Source organism: Dendrobates tinctorius, unplaced genomic scaffold (genome assembly GCF_039654945.1).
Source record: "Dendrobates tinctorius isolate UK_male_01 unplaced genomic scaffold, ASM3965494v1 ptg000062l, whole genome shotgun sequence".
Lineage (NCBI taxonomy): Eukaryota > Metazoa > Chordata > Amphibia > Anura > Dendrobatidae > Dendrobates > Dendrobates tinctorius.
This window is the reverse complement of record NW_027361730.1, coordinates 20,940,923-20,964,563: the sequence shown is the minus strand read 5'-3', so window position 1 is coordinate 20,964,563 and position 23,641 is coordinate 20,940,923. Positions and strand designations below refer to the sequence as shown.

Below are 23,641 nucleotides of genomic sequence, written 5' to 3'. Positions count from 1 at the left end.
CCACATAAGGATCAGGACAACACCGATCAGCAAGCTTGTGCTTCCCAGGAAGGCCCAGAAGTTGGATAAGGACTCTGTCTCCAGGCAGTAAAACTTGTTCTCGAACTCTACAGTCATAGCGAGTCTTATTGCACCTCCCTGACCAACCAGAGGCCTGCTCTGCCAATCTGTAAGCTTTTTTCAAATCTTCTTGTAGCTGGGACACTTATTTTAAGTAGGTCTTCCCATTAGAACTGTCAAAGGATGTCCCAAAACTAATATCCACTGGTAGCCGGGCTTTTCTTCCAAACATGAGGAAATAAGGCGAGTATCCAGTTGACTCATTTGTGGTGCAATTGTAGGCATGAACCAACTGACTCACATGCCTGCTCCAGTGTCCCTTCTTCCTGGGATCCAAAGTGCCTAACATGTTCAGAAGGGTACTGTTGAACCTCTCAGGTTGAGGGTCCCCTTGGGGGTGATATGGGGTGGTTCTGGATTTCTTGATCCCACAGATGGCGCATAGCTCCTTGATTAGTCTACTTTCAAAATCTCTTCCTTGATCGGTATGGATGCGGCAGCCCGTAATGTACAAAGAACTTCTCCCATAGTGTTTTTGCCACAGTAATTGCCCTTTGATCTTTAGTGGGCTAGGCTTGGGCATGTCGGGTGAAATGGTCAGTGACCACTAACACATTACTGACATTGCTTTCATCAGGCTCGATGGAGAGGAAATCAATGCACACTAGCTCATGTGGGCCATTACTGGTAATGTTCACAAGGGGGGGCTGTTCTCAAAAGCAAGGTTTTTCTCAACACACATCGGGAGCATGATTTGCAGTATTCTTCAATATCCGCTTCCATCCGAGGCCAGTAAAATCGGTCGGCCACAAGACCCGTGGTCTTCTCGATGCCAAGATGTCCATGATCATCATGCAGGGACTTCATGACCATCCTCCAAAATCGGGTGGGCAACACCAGCTGTCTACGGACTCCTCCCTTCTGGCGCTTTGCCTCCTGGTATAGGAGTCCATTTCTTACTACTAGCGACTCTAGCTGCCGAGTCAGCAGGACAGACTCCTCTGTTCTTAATGCATTCTTTTCGGGCCTCCAGCCCCTCTTAACCCACCATCGGACTACCCCCACCAACCGATCCTCCTGCTGCGCCTTTCTAACTTGATTACGAGTCAGTTGAGGCAGAGAGTCTGGGGTTACATTTGTCACTTGGCAGTACAACAACAGGAGCGCTTCACTGGATGCTCCCAAGAATTTAGCACAGCACTGCATAGGGAGGGCATTAGTTTGATGTCTATGGCACAGAGTCTTCACCTCAGAGGCGGGGACCTCTATCCATACTCTCTCTTCTTCCTCAATTGAGGGTTCCCTAGGCAGGCGAGAGAGGGTGTCTGTATCAATGTTACTGATCCCTGGTAGATATTTTAAGCTGAAATCATACAAAGAGAGTGCGACAAGCCACCGGTACCCCGTGGCATCCAGTTTTGCTGTGGCTCTCCCGTAGGTTAATGGATTGTTGTCGGTATGAACCACGAAGTGTACCCCATAGAGGTAGTCATGCAGCGTGTCCACTACAGCCCATTTCAGAGCCAGAAACTCCAGTTTGTGAGCTGGGTAGTTGCGTTCACTGGGAGTCAATCCTCGACTAGTGTAGTAAACGGGACGCAGACAGCCATCATGGTCCTGGTAGAGAACCCCTCCTAGTCCATCGAGAGAAGCATCTACATGTAACACATATGGTTTACTGGGGTCTGCATAGGCCAACACTGGAGGAGTTTGGGTCAAACATGACTTCAGTGTCCATCTTTCCCCAAAAAGTTCATCAACTCGGAAGTAGACCCTCTTTCTTGACTTTGAGGAGTGGGCTGTCCTCCCGGAAGGGGGATACGCTTGGGTAAGGACAGTTAGCGCTTCGCAATCCGAGAGTACTTGGGTACAAATCTTCGGTAATATCCACAAAATCCTAAAAAGGACCTAAGCTCCTTCAGTTTGGTGGGCTTAGGCCAGTTTACAACAGCCTCCACTTTGGCGGGATCAGTGGAAATTCCTTCTCTGCTGACTATGTGCCCCACATATTTCACAGTCGTCTGGCAAATCCGGCACTTGTCAAGGGACAACTTCAACCCAGCCTCCTTCAACCGATCCAGCACCTTGAACAACCGCTGGTTGTGTTCTTCCAGAGTCTTCCCAAAAACAATAAGATCATCTAGATAAACCAGGACCTCACGTAAGTGCATGTCCCCCACTACTTTGTCCATACATCTCTGAAAAGTGGCCAGAGCACCTGTCAGTCCTTGAGGCAGTCTCTGAAACTCGAAGAACCCAATGGGGCTGATAAAAGCGGTCTTCTCTTGATCTTCTTTTGACATGGGTATCTGATAGTAGCCACTCCGGAGATCTAACACAGAAAACCATTGACTCCCTTGCAGACAATCCAAAGCTTCATCGATTCGGGGCACAGTGTACTGGTCAGGGACCATACGTTTGTTCAAGGTACGATAATCCACACACATCCGAATAGCTCCATTTTTTTTCCGAGCTATCACGATAGGGAAAGCATAGGAGCTACTAGACTCTATGATGACTCCTGTGTCTAACATACCGCATAGATGTCACCTGACATCTTCGATATCCGCCGGGGCCAATCTTCGGGATCTCTCTCGGAAAGGCTTTTGATCCTTCAACCAAATGCGATGCTCTACTCCTTGGGCGAGGCCCATGTCCCATTCGCCCAAAGAGAAAACTGCCCCCCGCATCATCATGCCGTCGATGACCAGCCTCCTTTCTTCTCCTTTCAGCTCACTTCCTTCAAAACAAGGGTCAAAGCTTTCAGGCTGTAGTTCCCTCTTCTCCTCCTCCGTTCTCACATAGGATTCCAAATAGACTGGGTGGATGGATAGGGTCTGCGAGTAATTTTCTCCCCCAACTTCCCGACACCACTGAGCTAACGTACGGAAGATGTTAGCATTTGTTCCCACTATGACAAGTGTTGGTCTCTCATCTACCTCAGCCTCCGGGCAGATTAGCGCTATGATGGGTATCTCTTTATCCACTCCAACAACAGTCTTTGGGAATCGTAGTGTCACAGACACGTACCCTCTGCAGGGGTAGCTGTGCTCACTCAGTCCCCACACCACGAGTCCAGACAACGGTTTCAGAGGCACGTTGGATAAATATCTCTTGTACCGTCCTTCGAAGATGATGGACACTTGAGACCCGCTATACAGCAATACTGTACAAGGTTGACCATTGATGTATGCAGGGACATGTGGGGCTGGTCCCACTAAACCTTCAGGCAGTGTTTTCGATGAGGCACTATTGGATGGGGCGGTAGAGTAGTTCTTAGCTGTTGATGGGGGCGCAGTATGGGGTTCTACTGGCCCCCTTTCCCGTTTCCCGACTGCCTCTGAGTGTGATGGGGAAGATGTGAAGAGTTCTTTGAGCTCCACCTCTTCGGCACACACAAGCCATGTGGCCTGGACTCCCACAGACAAAGCTCCCTTCTGGTTTCCTACTCTTTACTCTACAGAGGTCATCGTTCTCGCTTCCTGAAACCAGGGTTTGCTTCTCGGCTACCTCCGCAGCACTTTGTAGCCGCTGTATTGTCTTGGCCTGGGCACTTAACAATTGTGTAATCTGCTCCCCCTGTTTCTCGATGACTTTCAACAGTTCCATCTCTTGGCAGTCGGCTGCTGGCTTCAGGGCAACAGTAGTCACCCGAGGGGATGTCTTCTCTCTTGTGGCCAAAATAACCTCTTCCTTGCGAACTTCCTTAAGCAGCTCATGAAAAGAACCAGGAGTCTTCTCTCTATCACAAGACCTCATCCGCTGGGGAATTGGATCATGCGTCAGAGCTCCTCTGAGTACTTGTTCTAAATGACACTGATCAACTTCTTTAGGGCTGACTCCACCTTTAGATACTATTCTATGAACCAGCTTGTCTAGTCGGTAGAGATAGTCGGACATCTTCTCATCTGGCAGTTGGTAGGTGGTACGGAGTTTATAGAGAAGATCAGTAGCATCTTCAGGGGATCCAAAAGCATCTTCTAAAGCACTCATATAATCTTGATAAGTTGCTTGTGGCTTTCTCCGCCAAGCAGCTTGCACCACTTCCATAGCAGTACCCCTCAAACGTTCTACTATTCTCTGCTTCTTTACGGCATCAGTGCACTGCCACTCTTCTAAGCATAGTAAAGTGACATCCCTCCAAGTATCATATACTTCTTCTCCAGAAGGGGTGGGGAGGGCACTCGAGAAAGTTCCTCGACGACGGTAGTTCCCTTCTGGCTGCATCTTTGCAAACTGACTGACTAACTTTTCCATAGCTGTCATAAGCACATCAGCAGGGGCCACTGTCTCTTCCTGACTAGCTCAGTGGAGTAAAGGGCAGACCTATACTAGTCTTTCTAGGCTAAGTAGTTGATTCCTGTTGCCGGGTCTCCACTTCGGACTCAGTAGGCCAAGTGATCTTCAATTGTCGACCATACTCTGGGGACATGGCTATCATGGATGGGAAATATTCTTTCCTCAAGATCTGCCCGGTTGAGATAAGGACTGTGGGTAACGGTCCCCCCTTTTCCTTCCTGCGGTCGACCACTTTAGGGTCGGCAAGTTCAGTGAGTCGGTTAACTATTTTCAGTATCTCTTCATCAGACGCATCACAGAGCTCACCCCTCACTGCAAAGCTTTGTTTAGCTGTAACATCCATCTCTTCGTACCACAAATGCACTTCTTGCTCTGTTAAAGTCTCCATAGTAAATACTCCTGCGTTAGTTTTGGAATCTCAGCAGTGCCTCCACTGTAACACCCTTTTAGGGCTACCATGATACACTGGGTGTTATGGGGGTCTCACCTCTCTAGGGCGCTGCGCCTCCACCTGAATCTTGATTGGAGCTCTCTCTCTGGGACTGCAGAAGGACAGTTATCTTCTGCCAGGGACTGATTTGAGAAACCCCTGCCACAGCTCAGTATACACACCCAAGGAACAGGAGTAAAACCGTTTAACAGGCTTATTGCTATGCAGCAGAATTGAGGTGGGTTTAAAGGAATAACATACAATACAAGTAACAGTGCTCTATAAAAGTCATATACACATCACAGTCTACTTCTACTCCAACCCTGCAAATATAATGTAGCAGGTTCCCCCCTTTGGTATTAACTAAGTCCAAACGTTGGGGCCCAGTTGCCGCGGATGTTGGCACGCAAATTAGAACTTAGATGAATATTACTGTCAATAGTCTGGGTTGTACTGTACTCACTGTAAATAGCGCTGGTAGAACCACAAGTCTCAGAAGGGCACTCACTGTGTGTCTCGGAGGGTTCTCTGAACACCAGCTGGGGGCGGCAGGATTTAGGCCTTTATGCGGTGGGAGTGCTGGCAGAACTCTCCGGGTCTTTGATGTTAATTGCCTCAAAGGGTGACAGAACTGCGCTCTCTCCAGCAGCGCGGGTAACTCTGTGGGGGCCGCCACACTCTGCAGCGTAGAGGAATGCAGATCCACACCGCTCCATCTCTTACAGCAAGCTGCCACGCTCCTTCTCCTCTGAACATCTACTTTCACTTCTTGCCCTGCTCCCTCCCCCCAAGTCCCTCCTCCTCCAATCCACTCTCTCTCCTTCTATCCTTCCAGGCCGTGTCATCTGACATAGAACACCACAACACAGATGGCGACAACCCTGGCACACCCTGCAAACACGTTTCCTGCAGCGGTGCTCCAGGTGCGCCGAACGTCTGTGGAGAAAATCCAACCTACCCGAAGATTTCATCCATTATAAGTTTATGCTTTGAACATACAACACTGCCCTTCACCTCTCCATTCAAACCTATTTCAACACCCTCATCACCTCACTGTCCAATAACCCTAAACGTCTCTTTGACACTTTTCATTCTCTACTCAACCCAAGAGTACAGGCCCCAACCACAGAGCTTCGAGCTGACGATCTGGCCAATTACTTCAAAGAAAAAATTGACCAGATCCGACAGGAAATTATCTCCCAATCACCTCATACCATGCACTGTCCTCCCTCCCCACTGCATCTAGCTCACTCTCTAATTTTGAACCAGTCACAGAAGAAGAAGTAAGCAGGCTCCTTGCATTGTCTCGCCCAATCACTTGCACCAGTGACCCATTTCCATCACATCTCCTCCAGTCCCTTTCCCCTGCTGTCACCCCCCACCTAACTAAAATATTTAACCTCTCTCTTCCGGTATCTTTCCCTCCTCATTTAAGCATGCCATCATACATCCACTACTTAAAAAACCATCCCTCGACCACTCCTGGAACGCCTGGTCCACTCCCGTCTTATCCGCTATCTCTTTGATAACTCTCTTCTCGACCCTCTCCAATCCGGTTTCCGCTCTTTACACTCTACTGAAACTGCCCTCACTAAAGTCTCTAATGATCTACTAACAGCTAAATCAAATGGTCATTACTCCATGCTAATTCTCTTGGATCTCTCTGCAGCATTCGACACTGTGGATCATCAGCTCCTCCTCACTATGCTCCATTCCATTGGCCTCAAGGACACCGTTCTCTCCTGGTTCTCCTCCTATCTCTCTGACCGCTCCTTTACTGTATCTTTTGCTGTCTCCTCCTCCTCTCATCTTCTCCTTACTGTTGGAGTTCCTCAAGGATCAGTCCTAGGCCCCCTCCTCTTCTCTTTGTACACTGCCCCTATTGGTCAAGCAATCAGTAGATTTGGTTTCCAGTACCATCTCTATGCTGATGACACCCAATTATATGCTTCTTCTCCTGACATCACGCCTGCCTTTCTAGAAAACACCAGCGATTGTCTAAATGCTGTGTCTAACATCATGTCCTCACTATATCTGAAACTGAACCTGTGAAAGACTGAACTCCTTGTGTTTCCTCCCGCTACTAATGTACCTATACCCGACATTGCCATTTCCGTGTGTGGTTCCACTATTACTCCCCAGCAACATGCCCGTTGTCTTGGGGTCATACTTGACTCCAAGCTTTCCTTTGTCCCCCACATACGATCACTGGCTCGCTCTTGTTATCTATCTGCACCTCAAAAACATTTCTAGAATTCGACCTTTTCTTACTTTTGACTCCGCAAAAACTCTTACTGTTTCTCTTATTCATTCTCGTCTCGACTATTGTAACTCTCTACTAATCGGTCTCACTCTTACCAAACTCTCCCCCCTCCAATCTATCTTGAATGCTGCTGCCAGGATCATATTCCTCGCCAATCGTTACACCAATGCCTCTACCTTGTGCCAGTCATTACACTGGCTACCCATCCACTCCAGAATCCAGTACAAACTTATTACCCTCACCCACAAAGCCCTCCATGCCTCAGCACCACCCTACATCTCCTCCCTTGTTTCAGTATGCCACCCTACCCATGCCCTCCGTTCTGCTGATGACCAGAAGTTAGCATCCACAATAATCAGAACCTCCCACTCCAAGACTATACATGTGCTGCGCCAATTTTTTGGAATGCACTTCCCAGGTCATTACGATTAGTCCCCAATCCCCACAATTTTAAGCGTGCCCTGAAAACTTATTTATTCAGACTGGCCTACCGCCTCAACACATTAACCTAATCTATCCCTGTGTGGCACAGCCAAAAGTTTTTACCGTAACCAGGTTCCCCGCATCATGTTCCCACATGCTTTATGCATCCATTAGCCCTCTTTGTCTGTACTGTTACACACTTAACATTATGGCTGGTCCATACAATCAGGGCAACTGTTACCACCCACCTTTCGTGCCTTCCTTTTTTTTCCTCATAGATTGTAAGCTTGCGAGCAGGGCCCTCATTCCTCTTGGTATCTGTTATGATCTATGTGATTATTGTTATGCTGTAATGTCTATTGTCTGTACAAGTCCCCTCTGAAATGTAAAGTGCTACGGAATATGTCGGCGCTATAGAAATGAAATTTATTATTATTATCTGACTGAAACAACGGTCCCTGGGAATTGTAGTCTACTGCCGCTCAGGGGAAAAACGGTTAATGTCTGTAGGTCCCTGTTTAACAGCAGCTGCAAAACTCTTCTTAGGGTGTGTGCAGACGCTGCGGAATCCGCTGCGGATTAATCCGCACGGATTTTGCAAAAACCGCAGATAAACCGCAGGTCAAAAGACCTGCGGATTATCTGCGGTTTTGCCTGTGGTTTGGTCCTGCGGATTCACCATCTCCACAATGGTGGAGATAGGAACCCGCTGCGGATTCCGCAGAAAGAATTGACATGTCACTTCTTTCTGCGTTTTTTTTTTCACCATTCATTTGAATGGTACTGTACACCGCAGCTAAAACTGCTGCGGGTCCGCAGCGGCCAAAACCGCTGCGGAAACGCAGCAGAATCCGCAGCGTGTGCACATACCCTGAGTGTCTGTAAGCTCCAGTATACCGGTAGCTGCTCTGACATTTCCCTGTGCAGGTGATACATAGATATAGCAGAAGGGGAAACGTTTAGGCAGTTACCATGACAGTAATCTCCCCACTTTAGAATCTCTCTGGATTGCCAATCCACAGTTGGATTATGTTTCACCAACCAGGGAAAACCCAGAACCATTGGAGTGTGAAGACCCTTCAGGACATAACAAGGGATTATTTCATAATCCGAAGACCCCACCTTCAGTCTTATGTTATTAAAAAACAAAAAACTGGAGTCTGAACTGAGAAAGTAAGTTAATGTGTATGCACAATGTAAGTGCATATTAACACATGACCATTAACCAGAGAAAACAAAAAGCAAAAAACACAAATATGCTAAAATAAAAAAGTAAAAAATAAACTGCAAATAATGCATAAAGGTAATAATAATAGTAAGGGTATTTAGTAAACATAATTTTGATCAAAATAATGTACAAGCCATCCCGCCACGTCACGGCAACCCTTGTGGGACAGTCCTACTCTAGTATTTAAAACCTTTTCACTTGCCAAGCGACGTATGTGATATATGATATATTGATTACATGATTATCTAGTTGGGGTTCCGATTGTGGAATTGTTTTCAGACTCAGAGGTTAGATTTAAAACGGGAGAGGGAGAGCTAGAGGAAGGGGCGGCCTATGTGGGGGCAGAGGAACAGGTCGAGGCTCCCCTCAGAGGGAACATTTTTTAGACTCAAACTACCCACTGAGGAACAGATTCAACAATCGGAACCCCAACTAGATAATCATATAATCAATAATCAAAATCCACAAATAACATGCAGGAAGGGTCGCTCTATTAAGGATAGGTTGGTCCGCAGCCATTTTAACCCGAACACTTCAACTAGTTCTACATGGTTAGGCACACAACCCAAAGGGTGCTATAAATGCGGCAGTTGCAAATACTGCATATCGATTCAACAAGACAACGAATTTCATAGCAATGTACAGGAAAGATCTACTCCATTCGTCAATTCATTAATTGCAGATCGGTAGGGGTCGTATATAAAATGACCTGCAGACTGCAGGTGTGGCCTAGAGTATATTGGTAAAACAAAAAGAGAGCTCAGAGTAAGAGTAGGAGAATATCACAGAGACATTTTAAACAAACGGGACACTCCAGTAGCCAACCATATTAATCAGGCCCACAATGGGGACGTTAAGGCTGTCAGTTTCATGGGTATTGAAAGAGTTCCTAAAAATCAAAGGGGAGGTGACTGGGATAAACGAATTCTTCAAAGAGAAACGTTTTGGATTTTCTCCCTACAAACAGTGCACCCCAAGGGACTCAATGAATTACTTACCTTTTCTTCCTTCTTGTAGGGAGAAATTTAACAGGGTCATGTACTCAGGGAGAGCCGCTGTTGAGTGGGGGCGCAACTTGCACCGGATTTTATGGTGCCAACCTCCACGGTAGGTAGGTGACAGGTACAGAGGGAATAATAGGGTGAGACATAGTGAGCACCCTTTCTATTTTTCCACTGATATAAAGAAAGTCCGTGGTGTCCTTATATGACCATGCATCACATATATCCTTAATGTTTTGAAATTCACGCATCCTATTTTTTTGTTGTGGAATCTTGCCCTGAACAAGTCTATTTCGCTTTTTCTATTGATATAGTGCTTAATTAAGTGGCTGTGGGAAATCACTGAAAATGTCTATTATATGGGTTAATCAGAAAGAATCGTAATATTATTATGCTGATACTATTTATATACTGTATACGCCCCCACAATATCAGGAAAGTAATGACCATGTATACATGGGGAGCGATATGGTTTTATTATTTGTGCCCTTTATGGAATATTGCGCAAAATGTGCTGGCGCTTTAACACTCTGATGTAGCATCAGGTTTCCATGGGCACCGTCGCATCATGTGTGCGTAGTGTATTGATGACACTGCTCCACAGAGACCGGATATGACAACATTGGATCTAAGACAAACCCAGGAAGTGGGGCATACGATGCAATGCTGCATAGACCGGATGTGACGTCCTGTGTTCCCAGACAAGCCCAGGAAGTGGGGCAGGTGATTCATCTGGGAACCAGTACTCTTTGTATACCGGAAGTGTCATGTGTGGCGCCCAGAAACGGTAACAGATTTCGGGATGCTTAAATATAGAAGGCAAGTGGAAGGAGAACATGTGCTCTACGTCTCAGGATAAAATGTCATTATTCCCCTGATGAATCTATACAAGATGAAACGCGTTGGGAGACATATGTGGGGATAAAGGCCACCTATATGGGCATGAGAATATGCTGAGCCTGGAAGTCCCCCTTATATGAGCGTACCATAGGCATTGTTATACAGGAGTATGAGACCTAAGATAAGTACAGTGTGATTTTTCTATTGTTCACCATGAGAGCAGCATGATTGCGGTATTTGTGGAGGAATGCAATGCTCCAACACACTGTGCTCCATGGGTGTTGTGTATATTACACTGTTTTACTAATGTAATTATGTTCCTAGGCATGTTACTAGAAAATAAAAGTCCACCCTATGTGTATGAAGGACATATATATTGCTGAAATTGAGGCCATAAATGGTTGAGATTGGCTCTGGCGATATAATTAAGTCCAATACGGATGGTATATAAAAACAAATTTCTATTTTGAATAAGCTGGGATAATGTGTTATTGACACTTGGATTAATACCAAGGTACATTAGGACACAGCTGGATATATTGTTAACTATTTCTTGTCATTCTCAAAAGAGAGGCATAGGCGGCAAAGCACAGGTTGCTGTTTTATTGCACTATGCACAAGTACTTTTTGGGCACGTTTTTGGCACTTTAATTGTTTTTAATGACCTAATAAAAGTTATGTTTTAATATATTCCATACCAATTTGCTACATATGAGATATTGATATTGGTACACCTACCCCTGCTCATTAACAGGACTGAGGTTCCCCCTGCAACAGTGAAATAATAATTCCTACTCATTGCTCCTCATCTCCAGAGGAGTAAGGACGAAGTTTAAAGTACAATTTGCATGCCTTCTTAAATATAAAAAACTTGTCCCTATCCCCAGAAAACCTGTCCAGGAGGAAAATTTTGGGTTCAAGCTGGACCGGCCAACCCGCAGCGTCCTCCACAATAGGAGCCTGAAGTCACTGCCTTTGCTGCTGGACTTCAGGACGAAGGTCAATCACCTCCAGTGGCATCCTCTGTACCTGCTCTGCTAGCACAGCAATGGGATTCATAAACCGAGCAAAAGAAAAAAAACCCCACACAGACAAAAACAAAAAAGTGTCAGTTGTTTTTTGCAAACGTGAATGGCGGTTGATAATGTCACACAACGTGTAGGAAAGGCTAAGTGCAACTCAAAGGGATAAGGGAAAGAGCACTAAACACTAGGGAAGGGGGGAATGGAGACCCTTAGGCAGATCTAATGTCACCCTGTCTGCTCTACTGTCCCTATATAGGTTCTGCACCTGTTGCCGAGCAGGATACCTAATCCCTGCCTGACCCTGCAGATAAGCTCTCATAGGGGTGGACAAGATAATCTCTAGTCAATCCCGACTACCACTAAAGACAGATGGGATACACAAACACGAGGAACACTTAGCTTGAGGAGACTCAGAGAGAAACACCAACGTCCTCTAAACACCAGAGAGGAAGATAGCCAACAGCAATAGCTACAAGCCTCAACATGGTCATAGCAATATCAACCGCAACTCCCAGCAGCCAGCTGTGAGTTATAAGCACCCTGGTCCAGGTATGTCAAGTAGATCCGGGGGAGTTTTCCACTGGGTTCTAGAGTCAGAAGGACCAGGAAGAAGTCTGCAAAGCAAACTGCTGAGACCATATACAGACAGATGCAGAGCGATGGTCTGCAGTCTCTGACACACCTGTGACAAATGACCATCATTATTGGACCATGGAGGTCTGGTCTGACAGGTCTTCTTTTTTTTCACATCATGTGGACGCTGGGTGCATGTGACTTCATGGAGGCCACACTTCTCAATATATAGGATTTGAAAGGTTTGTTGCTAATGGCCTGATACTACTGTACAGAACAACTTCACAGGTGTTGTAGAATTCGTGCTTCAAAGCATTGAAACGGTTTTGGTGGCACAAGGGGGCCAACACAATAGTAGGTAGGTGGTTTTGAACTTATGACTGTTTGGAAATGCATTCACAGGTCTATTTTGGTTATGCAGAATATGAAGGAGGAGTTGACATCTTACTGTATCATGTGCAATTGGTGCAAATAAAGCTTGGGTCTAATGCTTATTTCACACAAATGTCATACAGGTACATTTTAGAATCTGTCGAATGCCTATAGCACCCAAATGCCTCCAGTTCTACTAAATTAAGCTTAAATCACAATAGGCTCCTATCTAGATTATGACTGATTCAGTAGAGAAGGAACAGGTTGTGTCACTCAGGTGATGTGAGCCTGGTACACATGGTAAAATGTGGAGTGGCAAGAGTTAAGATTCCTTAAATTTCATGAAAAATGAATACAAGAAAGTTTTGATGTTAAATTACCAATGAAAATGCCACCTTGTTCACAAATAAAGTTTGATGTGCTGCTGATGCTTTCATTTATGCTTTATTTTTTAATGAGTGGGATGTAAAACCAGTTGTGTTTTGCAGGAGCGAGCAGAGGTCATCACTACATTTGCCCTTTGTGGATTTGCCAATATCAGCTCAATTGGGATCATGCTAGGAGGACTGTGTAAGTTTTTCTTACCATAAAATAAAGCATTATAGAGTTAAAAATCAAATGTCACTATAATTCCCTAAGAAGTCCTCACAAAATGATAGCATTACAGTATAGTGATTTGTTTGAGTGATCTGTAAAGTTGTTTATTATTAATGATTCTTTTGCATTAATTTTGTAATTAATCCATTAACATAGTCCTTTTGTGTCTCATCCATTAACATAATCCTTTTGTGTCTCAGCCTCTATGGCTCAGGAGCGTAAAGGTGACCTTGCCAAAGTAGTGGTTCGGGCTTTGATGACTGGAGCGTGTGTATCATTTGTTAATGCATGCATTGCAGGTACATGTTTTTTGTGTTATTTTCTTTGCTTTTGCAGTACTTTTTATTATTATTATTATTATTATTATTATTACTACTACTATTATGATACATTTTATAGCGCCATTTATTCCATGGCGCTTTACTTGTGAAATGGGCAAATATAGACAAGTACAATAAACATGAGCAAAACAAGGCACGCACAAGTACAGAAGGAGAGAGGACCCTGCCCGCGAGGGCTCACAGTCTACAGTCTACTTAATTAATATTTGCTGCTTTTATAGGCATGTAAAAATCAGGATTTTGCAGGACTCTACAAAGACATCAACATGTTCGTTCCTGAGCTTTCCATGCAAGTGTTGGATTTATTCCCCTCTTATCATTGAGATAAATTCACATGAAAAGAAACACTCATCCAAGTGATTTAGGCCGTGTTAACATGCTGAAGCCTCAGCGTGGCCACATTGCTGTTTTTCACTGTGATTTTCTAATGTTATACAGAAAAAAGTGTATTTTTTTGGTTTACCCACAATTTCAATAGAACTGCAAGAAAACTGCTGTGTGTTAGCTGAAATCCTGAAAATCCGTAGCAGAAAAAATGCACCACAGCCCCAACATTTGACTCTATCCAGAGGACTGAGTCGGAAGAGTGTGCGTTATGGATCTTAATAGCTGTGTTCTCCATTATTATAATTAATGTGTACTTAATAGTTGTATTTGTGCGTATCAGCACTATTGGAGTGGCCAGGAGGTTATCAGAGCCAGTAACTATTCTGATAACTTGTTTACCATCTATAACTCATCAACATTATTTTATATTGCAGGAATATTGTTCACTCCAAGAGATGGTGTGAATTGCATACCATTTCTCGGAGATATGGATGTTAATTGGAACAAAACCTATCATCTTTATGTCTGTTGTAAGGACATTTATGAAAGGTTAGTATGACTAACATATATCTTAATGACTGTAATAATGAATGTAATTGCAAGACAAAAAGGGATTGTCTATTAATCACTTGGTCAAGTGAACTCAGGAAAAACATTAGTGGAACCACAAGTAAGCCACAAGTCAAAGTGCATTCTATGATTCTGGCTATTCCTCATGCTCCTGTTAAATTTAAAGGGATGGTTCAAAGCTAGCATTTAGTTTAATCCTAAATGCCTATCTATTTAATGTCTTAATCTGATCTATTTTCTAATGTACTTTAAGTAAAAAGTGTCTACCATTCCCTCACTGCTCTAATTGCTTTTATTTTTTTTCACTACTTCCTCTTTGATAACGATTACCCAGTGTACAAGAATAGCAGAGACCAATACTACCCCTGCAAGTGAGGCCACATGTCACCTCTAATTGTCCTGCACACTGGGTAATCTTCTTACCATGTGTACTAACAGTGCACTCTGTTGCTGGCATGTCACTTGTGATCAGAGCTGGCGAGGGAGCGCACTGTCACTGTGCATATTGCACAGTGATAAGAATCTTCTGAACATATGTTGAAAAAGACAACTGATGCATGCTCAATAAAGCTGGGACTAGCCCAGCCTCTAACACAGACATCACTGATGACACTTCATTTTAGAGAGGGGCAGAGGTTGCAGCAGTGACCACAGCCTTTACCACCTGATGATGCACTGCAATTCTCAAATTAAGCGTTATCAAAGAGGAAGTAGTAAAAATTAAAATAAAGGATTTAGATATCATAGTGAGGGAATGATAGGGACCTTTTAATTAAAATATATTAGAAAAGAGATTATGTTATGACATTAAATAGATAGACATTTAGGATTAAAACTACAGTTGTGGCCAAAAGTACTGACACCCCTGCAATTTTGTCAGATAATACTCAGTTTCTTCCAGAAAATGATTGCAAACACAAATTCTTTGGTATTATTATCTTCATTTAATTTGTCTTAAATGAAAAAACACAAAAAGAATTGTCCTAAAGCCAAATTGGATATAATTCCACACCAAACATAAAAAAGAGGGTGGACAAAAGTATTGGCACTGTTCGAAAAATCATGTGATGCTTCTCTAATTTGTGTAATTAACAGCACCTGTAACTTACCTGTGGCACCTAACAGGTGTTGGCAATAACTAAATCACAAAATATATATAATATACCAATGGCGCTAGAGTGCAGGGTTGATTCAGCAGCGAGTAAGAAACCCCCACACCACCAGGGGTGAAAATAAACAATTTAAACAAAATGATACTCGCGCTGTGAATCAATGGAGAATAAAAAAAAATATATATATATATATATATATATATAGTTACCTGTAGGATCAAGGCAATAAACTCATAAGCATTAGATGTTAGAAGATACTGAGTATTGATGGATCAGACTACAAAAAGACAAAGCAAAAGCTACAAGTGCAAGTTACATTTATAGCACTTTATGGTTCCCCCAGTATGTTTGTTTCTGTTTTTATTTATGTCTGCATAGTTACAGTATATGGTAGGTGTTTTTAATTAACTATTAGAATGCAATACCAACCATGCTCTTAGTCACTAGAGTCTAACCTGGACACATCACACTTTTTTTTTTTTTTGGATATGACTTTGCATTTTCAGATGTAAAACTTATGTTTTGCTTTGTCTTTTTGTAGTCTGATCCATCAATACTCAGTATCTTCTAACATCTAATGCTTATGAGTTTATTGCAATGATCCTACAGGTAACTATATATATATATATATATATATACTGTATATATATATATATTTATTCTCCATTGATTCACAGCGCGAGTATCATTTTGTTTTAATAAGTAAATCACACTTGCAGCCAGTTGACATGGATTAAAGTTGACTCAACCTCTGTCCTGTGTCCTTGTGTGTACCACATTGAGCATGGAAAAAAGAAAGAAGACCAAAGAACTGTCTGAGGATTTGAGAAACCAAATTGTGAGGAAGCATGAGCAATCTCAAGGCTACAAGTCCATCTCCAAAGACCTGAATGTTCCTGTGTCTACCGTGCGCAGTGTCATCAAGAAGTTTAAAGCCCATGGCACTGTGGCTAACCTCCCTAGATGTGGATGGAAAAGAAAAATTGACAAGAGATTTCAACGCAAGATTGTGCGGATGTTGGATAAAGAACCTCGACTAACATCCAAACAAGTTCAAGCTGCCCTGCAGTCCGAGGGTACAACAGTGTCAACCCGTACTATCCATCGGCATCTGAATGAAAAGGGACTGTATGGTAGGAGACCCAGGAAGACCCCACTTCTTACCCCGAGACATAAAAAAGCCAGGCTGGAGTTTGCCAAAACTTCCTGAAAAAGCCTAAAACGTTTTGGAAGAATGTTCTCTGGTCAGATGAGACAAAAGTAGAGCTTTTTGGGCCAAGGCATCAACATAGAGTTTACAGGAGAAAAAACGAGGCATTCAAAGAAAAAAACACGGTCCCTCCAGTCAAACATGGCGGAGGTTCCCTGATGTTTTGGGGTTGCTTTGCTGCCTCTGGCACTGGACTGCTTGACCGTGTGCATGGCATTATGAAGTCTGAAGACTACCAACAAATTTTGCAGCATAATGTAGAGCCCAGTGTGAGAAAGCTGTGTCTCCCTCAGAGGTCATGGGTCTTCCAGCAGGACAATGACCCAAAACACACTTCAAAAAGCACTAGAAAATGGTTTGAGAGAAAGCACTGGAGACTTCTAAGGTGGCCAGCAATGAGTCCAGACCTGAATCCCATAGAACACCTGTGGAGAGATCAAAAAATGGCAGTTTGGAGAAGGCACCCTTCTAATATCAAGGACCTGGAGCAGTTTGCCAAAGAAGAATGGTCTAAAATTCCAGCAGAGCATTGTAAGAAACTCATTGATGGTTACCGGAAGTGGTTGGTCGCAGTTATTTTGGCTAAAGGTTGTGCAACCAAGTATTAGGCTGAGTGTGCCAATACTTTTGTCTGGGCCATTTTTGGAGTTTTGTGTGAAATGATCAATGTTTTGCTTTTTGCTTCATTCTCTTTTGTATTTTTTCATTTAAGACAAATTAAATGAAGATAATAATACCAAAGAATTTGTGTTTGCAATCATTTTCAGGAACAAACTGAGTATTATCTGACAAAATTGCAGGGGTGTCAATACTTTTGGCCACAACTGTAGATGGAGGTCCGATACTATCGCAACGGGAGGGCGGTAATGTCACAATGGGGGCAGGTTTTGCAGCATTGAGTATCTCTCCCCCCCATGTGCTCACCCACCTATCCACTCTTTCCCCATGGCCTTTGTTGCTTTCCTTTAATTTTCATTGTGTACTTTTTAGGAGGAGCCATGTTGGCATTGATATTTGCTTTTTAAAGAGTTTCTCCAACAAATGAAAGTTTATTTTAAAAATTGTCTTTGTCTGACTGTGTACAGAACATACCACAGCTCCTGGGCAGGGGAGGAAGCAAAAGAAAATACTGACATTACAGCAGGAGATCACAGAGGATACATTTTGTGAGGTAAAATATTGTTTAAAAGCAGTCATGAAATATTTTACCTCACAAAATGAATCCTCTGTGATCCCCTGCTGTAATGTCAGTATTGTCTTTTGCTTCCTCCCCTGCCCAAGAGATGTGGTATGCTCCATACATGGACAGACACAAACAATTTTTAAAATTAACTTTCGTTTGTGGGAAAACCCCTTTAATGTGACCGACTTCCTCTGCCTGTAGACAAGTCGCGCGTCAGCCACCGGGATCAGTCGAATGATTCACTGTGCCTGCGCGGTATTCACGCAGGCGCAGTAAATCACACCGCAGCCATCTTTGTGCAGACAGATAGCAGTGGTCACATTAAAACTGTGCATGCGCTCCTCCTGTGCAAAGATGGCGGCGGTCAGTGAATCATTCGGCTGATACCGGTGGCGGCATGTTCGCGATGGTGTTCTGCTGGAGGTACCGCGCAAGAGGCTGTGTATGGTGTATACAGTGTATGTGTGTGTGGTGTGTGGTGCACATGGCATATACAGTGTGTATGTGTGTGGTGTGTACGGCATATACAGTGTGTGTGTGTGTGTGGTGTGTACGGCATATACAGTGTGTGTTTGTGTGGTGCGTATGGCGTACACAGTGTGTGTGTGGTGCGTACGGCGCATACAGTATGTATGTGTGTGTGATGTATATGGCATATACAGTGTGTGTTTTTGTGTGTGGTGTGTACAGCGTATACAGAGTGTGTGTGTGGTGCACATGACATATACAGTGTGTGTGTGTGTGTGGTGTGTACGGCATATACAGTGTGTGTTTGTGTGGTGCGTATGGCGTACACAGTGTGTGTGTGGTGCGTACGGCGCATACAGTATGTATGTGTGTGTGTGTGATGTATATGGCATATACAGTGTGTGTTTGTGTGTGTGGTGCGTACAGCGTATACAGAGTGTGTGTGTGTGGTGCACATGACATATACAGTGTGTGTGTGTGGTGTGTACGGCATATACAGTGTGTGTTTGTGTGGTGCGTATGGCGTACACAGTGTGTGTGTGGTGCGTACGGCGCATACAGTATGTATGTGTGTGTGATGTATATGGCATATACAGTGTGTGTTTTTGTGTGTGGTGCGTACAGCGTATACAGAGTGTGTGTGTGTGGTGCACATGACATATACAGTGTGTGTGTGTGTGGTGTGTACGGCATATACAGTGTGTGTTTGTGTGGTGCGTATGGCGTACACAGTGTGTGTGTGGTGCGTACGGCGCATACAGTATGTATGTGTGTGTGTGATGTATATGGCATATACAGTGTGTGTTTGTGTGTGTGGTGCGTACAGCGTATACAGAATGTGTGTGTGTGTGGTGCACATGACATATACAGTGTGTGTGTGGTGTGTACGGCATATACAGTGTGTGTTTGTGTGGTGCGCATGGCGTACACAGTGTGTGTGTGGTGCGTACGGCGCATACAGTATGTATGTGTGTGTGTGTGTGATGTATACGGCATATACAGTGTGTGTTTGTGTGTGTGGTGCGTACAGCGTATACAGTGTGTGTGTGTGGTATAACGGTGTTCCGCTGGTGGTACCACGCAAGAGGCTGGTACAAACAGCCGTTTCCATATTGAGACACCCATCACTTGGGTGGCCCAATATGGCGGTCGGTGAACTTCTGCCGCTTGGACTTCTGGGATACGGTGACATCTGGACAGAACAGGATGTGAAGACATTACAAGGTAAGTATATATTAGATAGCTTTTCGTTTCGGGCCACCCCTATAACAAAATCATTACATTTACATTGTAAATAAATGACTAAGGCCTGTTTCACACTTGCTTTTTTTGCAGCGCGTTTTTCCCGCAAAAAAACGCATTGAAAAATGCATACAAAAGCATACAACTGCTGCGTTTTTTTCAAGCATTTTTATGAGCATGCATGAAAAAAACGCAGCGTTTTTATGCGTTTGTATGCGTTTTTAGTGCGTTTTTACCGCGTTTGCATTTTTTTCCAACATTAGGTGGCCCCTCACACTAACCCAAACCATGACTTTACTAACCCTAACCCTGACCCTAACCCTAACCCTAACCCTAACCCTGACCCTAACCCTAACCCTAACCCTTAACCAAACCATACTTAACCCTAACCCTGACCCTAACCCTTAACCAAACCATACTTAACCCTAACCCAAACCCTAACTAACCTTAACCCTAACCCTAACCCTAACCCTGACCCTAACCCTAACCCTAACCCTGACCCTAACCCTAACCCTAACCCTTAACCAAACCATACTTAACCCTAACCCAAACCCTAACTAACCTTAACCCTAACCCTAACCCTGACCCTAACCCTAACCCTAACCCTGACCCTAACCCTTAACCAAACCATACTTAACCCTAACCCTGACCCTAACCCTGACCCTAACCCTAACCCTAACCCTGACCCTAACCCTTAACCAAACCATACTTAACCCTAACCCTGACCCTAACCCTAACCCTAACCCTGACCCTAACCCTTAACCAAACCATACTTAACCCTAACCCTGACCCTAACCCTGACCCTAACCCTAACCCTAAACCTAACCCTGACCCTAACCCTTAACCAAACCATACTTAACCCTAACCCTAACCCTGACCCTAACCCTAACCCTAACCCTAACCCTGACCCTAACCCTTAACCAAACCATACTTAACCCTAACCCTGACCCTAACCCTGACCCTAACCCTAACCCTAAACCTAACCCTGACCCTAACCCTTAACCAAACCATACTTAACCCTAACCCTAACCCTGACCCTAACCCTAACCCTAACCCTGACCCTAACCCTTAACCAAACCATACTTAACCCTAACCCTGACCCTAACCCTAACCCTGACCCTAACAATAACCCTAAACCCCCTTAACTAACCCTAACTCTAACCCAAACCCCTAAATTCCATGGTTAACAAAAAAAAACGCATGTGCAAAAAAACGCATACATAAGCATGCCAATGCGCACATATGTGCACCCATAGACTTATATTGGGTGTCTTGCTGTAAAAAAACGCATTGCGCGCGCATGCGTTTTTTTGAGGCAAATCGGACGCACAAAAAATGCAACAAGTTGCATTTTGTGCGCCCGAGCGCATACCGCAAAAAAACGCATGCGCGGTAAAACGCGTACAAACGCATGTGTATGCGCACATAAGCGCATCCCATGCAAAGTATAGGGAAAAAAACGCATGCGCTATTTAGCGCTAAATTACCGCGAAAAAAAACACAAATGTGAAACCAGCCTAATGGAGACAAACACAGCTACTGAGCTCAATGGTTGGCTGCTGTGGTGATGTGAGCTGTCAATTTTGACCTCTCCACTGTGGCTAAAATGCTGAGATCAGCGCAGCAGCGGAACGTCAGCACTGGATGTGTGCAGGGTAAGTACATGCTCTGCTTGCTATGGTATGTATTATAAAAGAGTTTGGGGTCCACTTTTCTTGAAGTAGAAAACCCATTTTACTTTCTATCTAACAAAAACATACATTTTTTTTTAACTAATATCTTTTAGCCATAAAAGGCAACCATAATCATCACTCTATTACTTTATACCCTTGTTTAAATTTCCTTTTGATTCAGAAATGTTGATGCTAGTCACATGCACATAAATATCAGCTTCCTAAGATGTAGATCACAGTAGTCTTTTCCAGCCTGATTCCACTGCTACGGTACATCCTCATCACTAATGTCTTCCACACAAACGCCTTGCAATAGCGCTGCAAATCCACTACACAGCCATTGCTTACCTACAGTGTCCCGCAGCCGCTTCAAAAAAGAGACTATACATAATTTATTTAACAAATGTATATGTTTATTAATTTAATTTAACTGATTAAATTGTTGTTTTCGGATGCTCCCACTGGGTTAAAGTTAGTGGCAGTGCACACACGGAGAAGCAAGCTACTTTGCGGGTCACCTGATTCATTAAAAGTCAAGCCCCTCTTAATAAATCAGGCGCATTGCACTCCACCCCGTATCCTCATCAAGACCAACATGAGACATACTTGATGAACAAAAAAAAATGTGACGAATCGAGCCGCTATGTACTTTTAGTTCAGTGATCTATGGCTTTTTTTTCCCTATGACTAAGCTGTGAGCTTTGGTTTCTTCTCCCTATCCAGGTTCACCCCCGAGGTCATGTGATCATTTTCTGGCTGATGCCATTTTTTGCAATATGTCGAATGGAGATGATCATTTTACTGTAGGTGATTTGGTGCAGAACAAATCATAAATTGTTCAAATTTACAGACTTCTGTGAGTTTTTAAAAATCAGTCACAAATTCTATCCGCAACTAACCGATTCGATCATCTGTAATGAGGTTCCGTTAATTCTGCCATCTAGACAGGCTGAAATACATGAATACCAGGAGGAAAAACAGAGCATGCAATAAAAGTTATATCAAATTTTATTTAAGTAAAGTACTACAAACAACATGTATCTAATAGTGTACATTTTATGGACAAAGGCAGACAGTATCCACCCACAATACCCCAAACCTCCATAATGATGGAAAACAATCCCAAGCAATGTCCCCGGGAAATAATTCAACCCCACAATCAATACTGATATATAATGCCCAGGCACAATGGCCTAAATATGGTTGCAATGAAATAAACAGATAGAGGGCATCAATGTAGAAAAATAAACCGCAGTGTGAGGCTGCGGTATAAAAGTGGGGAAGTGAAGTCCCAGGGGCACTTACCAGGAGTGGAGGCAAGGGGGAACCAGGCTGTACCACCCCCGACGCGCGTTTCGCGGCGTCTCAGGCCGCTTTCTCAAGAGGGATATGATGAAAATGGTCCATCAGGACCTTAAAATAGCCCCTGACCCTGGTCATGTGACCTGAATTAACCAATAAAGAAAGCGCTGTCAGCGCATGCGCCCCAATCACCGCCAAAGCACAAGGTACAAATAGGACCTTGCGAGAGCCCCTGACCTCAGTCATGTGATTTTAGGCTGGCCAATAGTGAAGGCACTACCGGCGCATGCGCCCCAGACCCCGAAAGTCCTGCGATGCACCACAGGCATCATGTGTGACTGCACACAGTCCGGGGTATAACCCGGATGTGCGCACCACACATTGAGATGCCGGGTGCAGAGCAGGGCCACGGAGCACTGGAGGTGACGCGCACGGCCAATCACCAAATGGCCAGTGCCAAAGATAGGTGGGATCAGTGGGGCAGAGGGCTTACACACAAAAAATATATGTGCAAAAGGTCTTATTATTCAAACCGCTAGATATAAGTGGCAAAAAGTATACCAATATTTCCGGCAACATATACATAAAAAATTCAGAACACCACAATATATATATATCACAATATAGCCAATGACAATTAAAGCGGTATAGAATATAAACTGTATACAATAATGAATGCATAATGCAATATATAAAAATGCAGGATATAGATAAGACATAAATATACATTTATCACAATTATAAAGAGGCATCCAATGTTATAAAAAGTAACACTGTGGGCGCTTGCCGATGACCAGTCCAATAGTGTAGACAATCACGTCACAAATCCACGGACAGGGGGAATGCTGTATGCTGAAAATGAATAAATGTGAAAAAAATTATATAGCTAAAAACAAAATATAAAAACAAAAAATAAAAACCAAAAAGGAACTGCCATGGAATCAAATGGGGGATACGGAATTTGTAAGCAACAAAAAGGAAAGGAAGGGATCTCGCAAAGTAATCGAGACAGGGCCAATGTCAAGAAATAATTATTTTTTGTATGCTACAGGAGTTATAAGAAAGGGGCGAAACTGAGATGTTCATTAAGTCCCTTTGGGGT

The 23,641-nt window shown here is 43.8% G+C and overlaps 1 protein-coding gene across 1 annotated transcript in view; it reads left to right on the top strand.

The window, feature by feature from the left end:
* SLC28A2 (solute carrier family 28 member 2) overlaps nucleotides 1-23,641 on the top strand; it is a 143,712-nt gene that overhangs the window by 112,260 nt on the left and 7,811 nt on the right. Inside the window, exons 15-17 of the mRNA XM_073579367.1 lie at nucleotides 13,003-13,084; nucleotides 13,312-13,410; nucleotides 14,214-14,328. Of these exons, the coding sequence (XP_073435468.1) occupies nucleotides 13,003-13,084; nucleotides 13,312-13,410; nucleotides 14,214-14,328 (296 nt within the window). The remainder of the gene's footprint in view (nucleotides 1-13,002; nucleotides 13,085-13,311; nucleotides 13,411-14,213; nucleotides 14,329-23,641) is intronic.